This window comes from Pongo abelii, chromosome 15, assembly GCF_028885655.2.
Source record: "Pongo abelii isolate AG06213 chromosome 15, NHGRI_mPonAbe1-v2.0_pri, whole genome shotgun sequence".
In the NCBI taxonomy this organism is placed as follows: Eukaryota; Metazoa; Chordata; class Mammalia; order Primates; family Hominidae; genus Pongo; species Pongo abelii.
In genome coordinates, this window is record NC_072000.2 from 97,080,230 (window position 1) to 97,093,920 (window position 13,691).

The 13,691-nt window shown below is 49.3% G+C and overlaps 1 protein-coding gene across 3 annotated transcripts in view; it reads right to left on the reverse strand.

The window, feature by feature from the left end:
• Positions 1-1,416: 1,416 nt before the first annotated feature.
• Positions 1,417-13,691, reverse strand: part of LGMN (legumain) — a 39,729-nt gene continuing 27,454 nt past the window's right edge. For 2 of the 3 annotated variants that reach the window (XM_063715268.1, NM_001133317.1), the window contains 9 exon segments: positions 11,996-12,071; positions 11,440-11,502; positions 10,422-10,488; positions 9,478-9,596; positions 9,300-9,389; positions 7,305-7,505; positions 4,118-4,288; positions 2,264-2,331; positions 1,417-1,985 (listed from right to left, as the gene is read on the reverse strand). In XM_063715268.1, the coding sequence (XP_063571338.1) occupies positions 1,943-1,985; positions 2,264-2,331; positions 4,118-4,288; positions 7,305-7,505; positions 9,300-9,389; positions 9,478-9,596; positions 10,422-10,488; positions 11,440-11,502; positions 11,996-12,071 (898 nt within the window). In that variant the 3' untranslated portion in view covers positions 1,417-1,942. 3 annotated transcript variants of the gene reach the window in all.

The window sequence follows — 13,691 nt, forward strand, 5'->3', positions numbered from 1 at the left end:
CGGTGGGGTAAGGGGAAACTACTGTAGCCAGGGTTACTTTTACACGTTTTTGATGAACCCATCGTGAATACCTCCCTGTGTGCAGCACTGGACCAAGGGGAACACAGATAAGTCAGGCAGCCCCTCTGGAGGAGCCCATGGTCTCCAGTGAGACGCCCTTTCCTGCCCCAGTGCCTGGTGTAGGGCAGACCTGACACGTGCTATTAGAGACGCGACAAAAGTGCAGCTAGACAGGCGGCAGTACTTCTGTAGTGGATTCTTAGAACTTTGTTGCCTTGGCAGCCACTTTGAACATACAGTTAGTTGGACTTTCTCATGCCACAAGCAGGGCTCAGCCCCGCTTGGCAGTTTCCAGTTCTCCACCTCCTCCCAGTTCCTCCGTGTGGTTGATCCAAGTATCTCTGCCACATACAACTTCCCACCTCTCTATGGGCCAGCCACATACAGCCTGCAGGACTGGCCCCTGACCCTCGCACCCTGCATGGGCTGTAGCGATATGCCACAGTGACCTCTCAGCTACAGTGCAACCACCTGGAACTCATGCCGGCCAGCTCTAAACCCCCAATTAGAGCTCCCCTCAGGAAACCTGTTTGAATAACACCCTGGACCCAAAAAGGTGGTGGTCCATGGGTCCCTCTTTCTCTCCATGCGCTCCCTGACCTGTGTGTGTGTGTGTGTGTGTGTGTGTATGTGTGTGGCCTCCAGATGTGCTGCATACACCCCAGATCCTGTAAGTAATAAAATCTTTATTTCTATTTTGTGTCTCCCCTAATCATGGAAGGGGTGCTCTTCACTTTAAAGATTCTAAATAAAAAAAAAAGAAAACAACTTTTTTTTTGAGATGGAGTCTCACTCTGTTGCCCAGGCTGGAGTGCAGTGGTGTGATCTTGGCTCACTGCAACCTTCCCCTCCCGGGCTCAAGCGATTCTCCTGCCTCAGCCTCCCAAGTAGATGGGACTACAGGCATGCGCCACCATGCCCAGCTAATTTTTGTATGTTTAGTAGAGACGGGGTTTCACCATGTTGCCCAGGCTGGTCTCGAACTCCTGACCTCAGGTGATCCGCCCACCTCGGCCTCCCAAAGTGCTGGGATTACAGGCGTGAGCCACCACACCCAGCCAAAAACAACTTTTGATGAGTGGGGAGAAGGTGAGGAAGGCTGGAGGAAAGAAGGGTACTTTAAACTGCACCTGGAGGGTGTGTGGAGGAGATGGGAAAGGCGTTCCAGGGCAGGAGGAACAGCAAGTAGCAAAGGCACAGGAGGCTGCAGAGCCCAGGGAGTGCAGAGGAGCAGAAAACAGCAGAGCAGCGGGAGGGGAGACTCGGGGCGATGACGCCGGAAAAGATGATGACGGAGGAGGCCCCCGCTAGGAGGTGCAGGAGCATCAACCACAAAGTCAGTGTCGGACGTGAATATTTGGGTTCTGTTATAAATCTTTATTTTTTAAGACTTGAACACCTGCAGAATTAAATACAAAAGCAATCAAAAATCATCATATTTTCTAAAAACAGTTTTCCATTTGGGGCTTGTGGCCCTCTTCAATAAAATCATTCTGAAGATTTAAAGAGGTTTTGGCTTCAAATTTCTCAGAATAAAGACTCCTTTTGAGAGGGGCTACAGAAGCCCCCATGAGCTTCCTGCTCCTCAAAACTAACAGGCAAAACAAAACAAAACAAAACAACAAACCTCCTAGAAAGCAAATATGATCCTTCTCAATACAGAGCTTTCCCCACCCCAATTTGTAGTTTTTCAGAAAAGACTGGGGAAGTAGGTAACAGTGAGCAAGTCATCTTGTGAAGAAGGTCCTGGAGCGAGCCCTGGAGTGGGGGCTCCCCAGGAGGGCCCGAGCAGCGGAGACTTCTCACTCCACCTCTCCAGTCTCTGATCAGCACACAATCGGTGGGGCGCTCACACTTGGAAAAGCTTCCAGGAGGCAGCTCTTCAGTAGTGACCGAGGCACACGTGGTCCATGGACAATTTTATCCTGCGGGAGACAGGAAGGAGAACTTGGTGAACCGCGTCAACTCTGAAGAAAGGCAGAAAAACGCAAACCCACATGCAGCAGGCAGGCAGTTAGGACAGGCCCGCCCAGCAGCAGTCACTGAGAACGTGGCTTCTGGACCCTGCTGACAAATGGCTCTAGAGGAAAGCTGGAGGGAGCTCCTGGCAGAAGTGAAACTGCCCACTTGCAGAAGAGGATGGCAGCCCCTTCTGCTTTCAGAATGACATCGACCTTTCAAGCGTCACCGCTGCGTTAGTTACCTGTGAAGCGGATACGGCTTCTCACAAAGGTTGACCAGCACGTACAAATGTCTTAACGCATACTCGTACTGGGAGAAAACAAACAAGAAGAATGAAACATCCTCATCTCACCACACAATCCACTCCACTTTTGCAATTACAGAGGGGAAGCATCTTGGCCAGTGGCTCTTGCCCTATTTTGGTTCATGGATCCTTTCCCAACCTTTAAATAATCTGGTCCATAAAATAATTTATGGACGATCCCCCAGGAAAGAGGCACACATGCCGGGGTTTGCACGCAAGTGGGGGGGCTGGCGGGGTTCTGCACTCTCAAATCTGAGGGCAGGACTCCTGACGGGGAACTCCCGACGGCTCTGCTCCCCGCCATGGCCTGGGATCTCCCCGGGAAGCCTGCCTTTTGATTCTGGGAGGGACACACCAGTGAGGGAGATGGATGGCGTGTGAAAGCCACGCTGGATCAAACCAGGGAAGGGTGAAGCAGCGGGGATGTTTATCTTGAAACAAACTTCAGGGAAACCCAAGAACTCTCTGAGAACAAAGGAAGAGGTTCACTGTGCATGACTCCAAAGGTCAAAAGACCAAGACTGGGCCGGGTGTGGTGGCTCACGCCTGTAATCCCAGCACTTTGGGAGGCTGAGGCAGGTGGATCACCTGAGGTCAGAAGTTCAAGACCAGCCTGGACAACATGGTGAAACCCTGTCTCTACTAAAAATACAAAAATTAGCCAGGCATGGTGGTGGGTGCCTGTAATCCCAGCTACTCGGGAGGCTGAGGCAGGAGAATGGCTTGAACCCAGGAAGCAGAGGTTGCAGTGAGCTGAGATCACACCACTGCACTCTAGCCTGGGCAACAAGAGCAAAACTGAGTCTAAAACAAACAAGCAAACAAACAAAAAAACCAAGACTGGAGGGGTAAAGTCGAGCTACCTCAACTCTGCCCCAGTGTGAAAGAAGCCAGGGACAGGGACAACAGGGAACCAAGCAGGATGTGGCTATGTTGCAATAAAACTTTTTTTGGAGAGAGTTTCACTCTGTCACCCAGGCTGGAGTATAGTGGCACAGTCTCGGCTCATTGCAACCTCCACCTCCCTGGTTCAAGCAATTCTCCTGCCTCAGCCTCCTGAGTAGTTGGGATTATGGGCATGCACCACCACGTCTGGCTAATTTTGGTGTATTTAGTAGAGACGAGGTCTTGCCATGTTGGCCAGGCTGGTCTGGAACTCCTGACTTCAGGTGAGCCACCCACCTTGGCCTCCCAACGTGCTGGGATTGCAGACATGAGCCACCATGCCCGGCCCCAATAAAACTTTATTTACAAAAACAGGTTATGGGGGAGAAACAGGCCTGTAGGCCAGTTTGCCAACCTTTCTCTAGAAGGATCGAAGCACCACATGCTACTGACCAGGAGGCTTTTCAGGTGCCTTCCAATTCTACATCTGCAGAAACTCAGTACTTCTCCTCCATGGGCCACACCTGACTTCAACTGTCTTGGGAAGAGGTCAGAACAGACTCAGAAGGGAGAAGATGTGTGTGGCTGGTGTGAGGGGTAGAGACGAGGGTGGGGCTTGGCAGGGGCAGCAGAAGTGTGAACAGAAGTAACTGTTCTTCAAACTAGAAGTGAGAGCTATCATCTACGGCTCTGATAAACTCTCCTACCCACTGGGACAAGAGGAGTGTTCTGGGGCCAAGATTTAAAATTAGTGAATTTGGACAACCTTCTTCCTCTCTGAAATGAGCCCACTGTTTCTCAGCCTGGATGGAACCTTCTGTAAGGTCGTACAACCAATGTGACTGCCAGGGGACAATATGAATTCAGCTTCTGGATTCTGGACGTGGGGAGAGCCCGCTGGCTCACCGTGGGGGAATGCCAGTTGAAGCAGTGAGTCCGGAAGTGCAGCAGGGCCTCTGGGTAGCAGCTGTGCCCCGTGAGTGGGGCTCTCTTGGACAGGAGCTGCTCCACCTCAGCCTCGGATGCTGCCAGCAAGGAGACGATCTTGCGCACTGACTTCTCAATGAGGTGCCTGGCCTGGGGAGAAACGCGGTCTGTCAGAATGTGCCTCCCTGAATGCGGTCTCTCAGGGACCCAGGAACGGTGAGAAGTGCATTCAAAGGTTTCTCTCCACACAGCCCTCAGCCTCCCGGTTAAAGGAAATAACAATCAATGTGCTCTGAGAAAGGCGAGAGATGTCTGTGCCCACTTGTGCGATGGTCAGAAAGACCTGCCTCTTGGGGATCTTTTTGGCATGATGCAAACATTTGTATCAAAAAACAACCTTTGCTGTGGAGGAAGGAGGTGGCAGAACCTGTGCCCCAAAGCAGACGACTGTGCCGTGAGGGTGTTGTGCTCACGGGCACCTCTGCCCATTCAGGAAACTATCGAATGGTTACACAGTGGGGCACAGAGGGACTTTTATTTTCTTTCCAGATGATGAAAAACAGCATCATAAAGAAGAAAATGCTTCTATATTACCCTAACTCTGGCCAGGCACAGTGGCTCACGCCTGTACTCCCAGCACTTTTAGGAGGCCGAGGCAGGAGGATCACTTGAGGCCAGCAGTTCCAGACCGGCCTGGGCAACACAGGGAGACCCTGCCTCTATTAAAATAAAAATCAAAAACACACACACACAAAAAAACCCTTCACTCTACCAGCAAGCTCTGTCCTACCCGCTCTCCAGCCAGGGTTTGCTTGCTTCATATCTGAATTCCACAAAGACCCTCCACCCACTGTGTGTTAGACCAGCAGTTCTCCAGGCGTGGTCCAGAACCACAGACTCCCCAAGAGCTCTCAGGCTCCGGAAGATCTTCCCTTCCTCAACTCTGTATCTTTACAAGGCTGGATTTTCTTCTTACACTTCAGCCGAAAGAACAGCGCCCAACAGCGAAAGCAGAAGCCGGTTTAAGGATCCAGCTGTCGTCTAGCAATGCCAGACACAAAGGAGATTCGCCCACATGTAAAGCAGTGCCACTCTTCTCACCAAATGCTTTTTGTTTTGGAAAATGGTTATTTTTCATAGAAAATATATTAGCGCAAAATGTTATTTGTTACAAATATTGTTATTTGTAAATGAGTTAAATATTTTTAAATCTTAGTTTTAATTTTTTCATAATCTTTTACTTTACATAAAAGTATAATTATGCAATAGTTAAACAGTCTTGGAATAGTTTTCAAATTTGCAGCAGATACCAAAGAAGTCCTATATGATTTACACAGCTGTTTAAGCAAACACAAGAAAACTCTGAGCCGGGTGCAGTGCCTCATGCCTGTAATCCCAGAAATTTGGAAGGCTGACGCAGGTGGATCACCTGAGGTCAGGAGTTTGAGACCAGTCTGGCCAACATGGTGAAACCTCCGTCTCTCCTAAAAATACAAAAGTTAGCTGGGCGTGGTGGCGGGTGCCTGTAATCCCAGCTACTCGGGAGGCTGAGGCAGGAGAATTGCTTGAACCCGGGAGGCAGAGGTTGCAGTGAGCTGAGATCACGCCACTGCACTCCAGCCTGGGCAGCAAGAGCAGAACTCCATCTCAAAAAAAAAAAAAAAAAAAAAAATCACCAAAAAACCTCTGGTTCACTTTATGTGAACTATCAAAAATGTCCTTTCATCTCATCTTAATTTAATGCAATAAATATCAATAGACATAACCCACCATGAACAAAAGCTCTTTGGGATCAATAATTTAAAGAGTATAAAGAGGTTTGGCCGGGTGCAGTGGCCCACTCCTGTAATCCCAGCACTTTCAGGGCCCAGGTGGGAAGATCACTTGAGCTCAGGAGTTTGAGACCAGCCTGGGCAACATAGTGAGACCCCAGCTCTACAAAAAAATTAATAAATAAAGAGGCCCAAGACTAAAAAGTCTGAGGACGACTGTGCTATACTGCATTTGACACCAACTAAAAATATGTCCTGGTTAATACGATTGTCACACACAGGGTACCAATTTTGGAGATAACTAGATATATGCATTTAAAACAAACCACATTGATTTAAAAAAAGAATCTTGCCTAGACGGGTGGATCACCTGAGGTCAGGAGTTCGAGACCAGCCTGACCAACATGGTGAAACCCCATCTCTACTAAAAATACAAAAATTAAGTGAGGCGTGGTGGCACGTGCCTGTAATCCCAGCTACTTGGGAGGCTGAGGCAGGGGAATCTCTTAAACCCAGGAGGCGGAGGTTGCAGTGAGCCGAGATCACACCACTGCACTCCAGCCTGGCGACAGAGCAAGACTCTGTCTCAAAAAAAAAAGAAAAAAATCTAGCCTAGAAAACTCAGGCCATATTTCAGCACATCCATCCCTGTGCTGTGCTGACAGTGGGGATAAGGGTTAACAGAGTTGGCTTTGTGGGAAGGGACAGGCAGCCCTCTGCCCAGCATTCCAGTAAGCACACAGCTGTAATTTACGCAGCAATTCTGCCAGCTCCAAACACACTGATGAGCTACTGAAAACAGACTCAGTGATTGGAAAGGACGGCATAAGCATTTTAGAAAGAATTTTAGGCATGACTATGTTTTTCTGAGAACAGCAGAAATTTTTGTGGATTGGATTTTTTTTTTCTTTTTAAGAGAAGGGGTTTTGCTAGGTTGCCCAAGCTGACCTCAAAGTTCCAGACTCAGGGAATCTTCCTGCCTCAGCCCCCTAAGTAGCTGGGACTAGAGGCGCCCGCCACTGTACCTGTCTCTGGATTTTTAAAATGAATATGATTAGCTAATAATAAGCAACAAAATAAAAAATCCTCTAAGCAACAAGGTATAAAAGAGGGAAACACCCATGTACATGGCTTCTTGGCATGATATAGGGGAGACAGGCCCCCATTCCACTGCTCCCTACTACCAAAGAGGTCAAGGTTAGTTTACATGAAGATGGGAGGCAACCACGGCTCCGCCCACCCACTTCCGTTACATGGAGGACAAAGGCTGGCTTCCGTCCCCACACACTCCTGCGTGGCAGAGAGAATGGTCAGGAGGCAGGGCCGTGCTCATGCATGCTGCCCACCTGAGCTGGGGACAGCACCTGGGCACAGCTCCTTTCACCACTACTCACATCCAGATGCCGCTGGATCTCCTCCATGAGCTGCCTGGACTCCTCCAGATCATTGGTGTTCATCAGTTTCCTTTTCATGATCGTGAGGGGCACATCAGGGCTGGGGGTGAGGTCAAGGTGTGTGACTGGAGGTAGGGAGATAGGAGAACTGGCTTTGTGCTTCATACCCTGAAACTGCATCACTTTCATGGTGGAGATTGTCTGGGGAGACAGACAGCAAGAGAGAGCGAGGGAGAAAGCAAGAGAGAGTGAGAGAAAGCCAGAGAGAGAGGGAGAGAGAGAGCTGGTTTGAGTGGCAGGAGCAGATGTGCCCAACATACCCCAAGTCCAGCCTCTCCATCAGAGGCTCACATTTACTCCTCATGGTTTCAGGACCACAGGGCCACAATCACAGTCTGAAAAGGCACGGTCACCCCAGCAGTACGCAGGCAATGCACGTGAGCCCCTGAAATCTACCAATGAGTGACTCAAAATGCCTGGCATCCTTTGCAGCAGAACTGCTATTCTTTCACCAGACAGCTCTGGTCCAAGCTCTGCCTGACTGTGGATCAGCAGTGCCTTTCATATGTAAAAGAATAGCAGTTCTGCTGCAAAGGATTCCAGGCAAAGAATGTCACCTGCAAAGGACGCCGCCTATCCAGGCGAGTGACCTGTATGTGCTCACTCACCTGCAAGTCCCTAAGGGCCAGTAGTGGGAAGGTACAAAGCATCTGCCCAGGTCAGAGCTGAAGTCTGGGTCCATTGGGAAGGGCAGAGCTAAAGCCACAGAGAGGCCAGGCTGATGCTTGGCATCAAGAGCTAGCAAATGGGCACAGCGGCCAGGCTCGATTTGGCTGCAGCAGTAACTACAGACTGGCTCCCAATCAGAAGGGAAAATGCTGCAAGCGTTCTGTTCCTAAAGCAAGCAACAATAATCTAAAAACAGTTCTAAAATCAACAATACCACACACACCAATCTATATAAAAACACAAAGTTTGGAGAAGATCCACCACAACTCCTCAACCAAGATCAGAAACGGCCAATGATGAGGATACTGTGAAGAGAATGGAAAGCCCAAGGCAGGGCCCCCACATGGCTAGGGCTATGCCACCACTGACCCTGCCTTCTCCATGTCACCTTTCCCTGGCCGTCCCTCTGCTCCAACTCTCTCTTACGCCTGCTCAAAAGCCTGACCAGGTCATGGTGCCCTCGGTGCAGGTCTCATGTCCCCCAGCCCACGCCCTGCTGAAGGGCTAACCGTGGCTGGATTTACTGACTCCAGGTTCTTCTAGAAGGCCAATGTTTGCGCCCAAGGAACAGATCTCAGCTGGCGAGCTCTCCACTGGGGGTGGGCTGCTTGGAGAATGGTGTTTGGGCATATGAACAACTGGGAGGCCCTGCACATTTGTTATGGTGTTTACACATCCCAAACGCTAGCCCCAGCAGCTTCACTTAGGGCCCAAGCTTTTAGCAGCCACCTGCTGCAACACCATTTAACCACACAGGTCTCTTCTGGACATATTTGGAGGAGGATAAAATGTCTCCAATTTATAGCCAAAGGGTAAAGGTAACAACCTGCAGCTTGCAAAGGGGCAGGACCCCAGAAAATCCAAGGTGCAGAGTGGCTATGGGACAATCTACAAACCATAAAGCAGCAGCTTTCAAGTCAGTAATCCCTTGCTGCACACTAGGCCTGTGTTTAGCATAAGTAATGCACAGCCTTCTTTCGTGCTCCTAGCTACCTCGTACACTTGGGTTTCGACCAATGAGAAAACAAATTCAGAGAAGTGAAATCACTTGCCCAAAGCCTCACAACTCTGCAAGTTTGAACCTAGGAAGGTCTGATTCCAAAGCCCACAGGTCCCCAGGATGGAGTGGCATGAGATGCAGAGGCATCCCTGCCTCAAGCATTCCTCACTCAGATCCCGTGTCTCTTTAGCAAGAGATCAATATTCCAGGCAAGTCCACCTAGAACACAAGGAACAGAGGGCCAGCATGCGAGGCTCCCGACTCACTTTGTTTCCATACTGCATGACGTGGCTGGTGTTGGTGTGCGATTTTACCAGGTGGTACTGCTTGTGCAGGGTCTCTTTAGTCAGGTCTTCCTGCAAAAAATGAGACCATTAAAGACCTTTGACAATCAGAGTCTGACGGTTAAACCCCAGCTGAACAGCCAGCCCCCAAAGGGCTCACCACGTCCGAGTCTTCCATCCAGTTGACGCTGTACCAGTCCCCCAGGTACGTGGACCTCTTCTCATCATAGTAACAGGCGTAGGATGACTCTCTGGGGTTGGCAGCAGTCGTTGCATAAACTACGAGGAATCAAAGATGATCTTTTAGTCACATTTTATTCCTGCCTTGGATTACGCTTGAAGCTTGAGTCCTTCTTTCTCCCCCGGTGAAATCGAAGCATGCTACTTACGATCCACACAGGAGGGCAGGGACATGTAACTGTACCCAGGCTTGTGTATTCGATTACAATAACTCATCTAAAATTAAATGCGGAAGAAAGAGGAGCCATCTGATGGATGTTTTTTGCAGCAATTGGCAAACTGGCATGCTTAGGACATCATGCTATTCTGGAAGAATGCTGACATTTCCACGGCACAGGAAACTTGAAGAATATGGGCTTACTTTGGTTTCCAGAGAGATCTGACATTTATTGAAGAAACATCTAGATTAACCGAACCTATACAAAAGCTACCACTTACTATCTCTCTACCATGGGCTTAGAATTGTGCTGGACAAATGCTAGTGTTTAAAATACAAGTCTCCCAACAGACACGCACTATCTTTATCCCCATTTTACAGATGGGGATAACCGAGGGTCAAAGAGGGTCAGTCACCTGCTTTGAGGTCAGAGAGCAACCAACACATTGCAAAGGATGGAGGCCAGTCCAAAGCCCATGTAGTTTTAGCTTCAGTAGTTTTAAGAGCACATACAGATTCTTTATTCCCTGACTACCAGTGCTTCAGAAGCAGAGGAAGCCCAGAGCTACCTGCAAGTGTCTCCCCGCTTCTATGGCCCAGGCTGCCCTCAGCAGCCCCTGCTTATGGAGAATACTCAGTTCCATGTCAGCGGTGTCTGAGCAACCTGCTTGCCAGCCCAGGTCGAGGCCGGCGCCCCAACCACCTACCATTGATGTTATCCGGCAGGTGGTTCATCATGGACCCAGACTCACAGGCTTCAATGTAGAACACCATCTGTGAGGCAGACGGAGCAGGTGAGCTCACCCCAGCCAGGTACAGGCCTCCAGCCATGATACTGGAGTTCTGCCCACTCTCTCTACCCAATCCTAACAAGTCCTCCAGGCTTGCTTCTGGGAGACATTACTGCTGTAAACAGGCTGCTGCCAGAAGTTACGGAAGCTGCTGCCACACAAATTTATTCATTGCTAATGGAATAAAATCATCTATTAGCTGAAATAATGCAGAGAAAACAGAGTCATGTGATGCTAAGGAAAACGGTTCCACCATCCAATGCAGCGGGGAGTTTCAAAGACCGTACAGTGCAGCAGGCCATCTTTCTGCGTTACTGTCACGTATCACCCAACCCATGCAGGTTCTTTTTTTTTTTTTTTTTTTTTTTTTAGTAGAGACACGGTCTCACTATGTTGTCCAGGCTGGTCTTAAACTCCTGGCCTCAAGTGATCTTCCCGCCTCAGCCTCCTGAAGTGCTGGGACTACAGGAGTGAGCCACCACACCCAGCCAAAAACTCTGGCCCTACACAGTTTCCATAAAGGGTGCTATAGGGGTGAGAAAGGCTCAAAGTGAGAATAAGATAGTGGTATTTTCCTCCCCAGCTGCCCAAAATTGAGGACAGTCCTAGGAATAGGAGTCTGCAAAGTGTGGGCCAAAGACCAGCAGCAGCAGGATCACACGGAAACCCAAGGCAAATTCTCACGCCCCCTCCCCTGACTTACTGGGTCAAACTCTGGGGGCGAGGCCCACACTGTTTTAACAAGCTCTCCAGTGATTCCAATCTAAGAGCTAAAGCCGAAAGCCTCATCCTGGGAAACCAGGGATTGGAAGGATCCCCTTTCTAGAAAACACAGCACTTACAGTTGGAGGACGGTCACAGGACTGTGGGCACTGCACCCATGGCTTTCCTCACACCCCCCGCCCCCCCAAGGCTGACCCAAGGGCTGAATTACCTTTCGGTACATTTTGTGTTTGTACATGTAATGGATGGTCTCATTCAGGTCCTCTACATGAAGCTGAAAGGTGAGAATATTGATTCAGACCAACACATCAAGAGAAACTATCTGCTGGATAAGCCACTAGTAAAGTTCTGATGATGCTTCATAAACTCTTTTCTACCAATCCCTAGAAGTAATCATGGTGAAGAACATGATCCCAGAATGTCATCACATGTTTTATGCACACACTTAAAAAAGGGCAAGAGGATGTACCTCTTCACCCATTGCTTTGTCCGGAGCTTTTGATCTATTCTGGGATCTAGTGTGATACACCCACGTCCTGAGACAGCTACCGACACTGAGATATGAACAGAAATGCAGGGAAAACTGTCTGGAAGAGATGTCCTTGGACAGATTTCAAGCTGCTAAACCTGTTCCCCACTCCCATCCACCACACGTACAAACCAACCCTGGCAGGACACTAGAAAATACACGCTATGGGTTTAATCTCGACACCTAGGCTTGCTTTTCTGTTCTGCTAGTTTGTCCTTAAAATGTTAAGAAAACTCACATCTTCATTGGGAAAAACCAGTATTCCAGTAGATCCATGGTCAGTGAAGTAAACGAACACGTGATCCTGGGGGCCGCTGCCAAGAAAGAATCAGGGGTCAATCATTTCCTTTTTCTGTTTTTACTTCTATTTCTCTGAAAAGCTGCCCTAATCAAAAAATTAAGAAGTTTGGGGAGTAGAGTTGCCCAACCAGGTTTGAAGATGAACACAAGGGCCCGGTGCCCGGTGTCTGGCCTGTCCCCTCCACTCCCCTTGGTGTGATTCTGAACCACAGTATAGATCCCAGAGCCTCCAAATTCTGAACTATGCCTGGAAAGGAGGAGGGACCTTTCCTGGGCAACCCATCAGACAGACCTGGTGTGAGGTGGATAGTGGGGTCCTTTGGCAATTGGGCCTCATCCCAGGCAGCCACACTCTCCAACCAGATCTCCCCAAAATGAGCTCAACACAAGCCTGCAGCCTCCCCTTCCAGGCCTCCTGCGGCCCACACAGTCTGGATGCCCACCTGCCTGCCTCACCAGGGCTTCCACCAGATGGCGCTGCTTCAAAGTGGCAGAGATGTAATAACTTACATGAAGCCAATTTGGTTCACCCTCACAGATGTCCATCATCTCTAAACTAATTTTTTTTTTTTTTTTTTTTTTTTTTGAGATAGAGTCTCACCCTGTCGCCCAGGCTGGAGTGCAGTGGCGTGATCTCAGCTCACTGTAACTTCCGCCTCCCAGGTTAAAGCAGTTCTCCTGCCTCAGCCTCCCGAGTAACTGGGATTATAGGCACGCGCCACCACGCCTGGCTAATTTTTGTATTTTTAGTAGAGACGGGGATTCACCATGTTGGTCAGGGTGTGTGTGTGTGTGTGTGGTTTTTTTGTGTGTGTTTGTTTGTTTGTTTGTTTTGTTTTTGAGACAGAGTCTCACTCTGTCGCTCAGGCTGGAGTGCAGTGGCACGATCTTGCCTCACTGCAACCTCCACCTCCTGGATTCAAGCAATTCTCCTTCCTCAACCACCAGAGTAGCTGGGATTACAGGCGCATGCCACCACACCTGGCTAATTTTTGTATTTTTAGTAGAGACGGGGTTTCACCATGTTGGCCAGGCTGGTCTCCAACTCCTGATCTCAAGTGATCCGCCTGCCTTGGCCTCCCAAAGTGCTGGGATTACAGGCGTGAGCCACCGCACCCGGCCTCTGCACTAATTCACATGAGCTTACTTGTGCCCAGGTCTCCCTTCCAGCTTAAAAAAAATATGCTACTAGAATTTCTGGCATCACATAAAAATGAACAATTTTATGAAAAAAATGAAGTAATTTTATGAACAATTACTAAACAATAAGACATCTCTAGCCCACAGCCAGCGGGGGGTAAGCACTGGGGTTCGTGTTCCCCAATATGAAAGTCCACTTCCTCCAATATGAAGGCACTTACGAATGTGCCTCTCCCCGTTGGGCTGATCTGTGATCAGAACACAGGGCTGGTGGCCCTGCAATCTGGGCACAGGGATTCACACCTGCCTCACGGGCTCCACTGGCAGTGGGACATCCCTGCGCTACGATCCCCAGACAAGGAATGAGGAATTTAAGTGATAGGAACATTTTACTAATAATGAGGGGCCCTGGATCATAAGGTGAATTCAGTGCAGAAATGGGGCCACAAAGAGAAGCCACTGAAACAACAGCCCTAAGCACCTGTCCTAAGTCA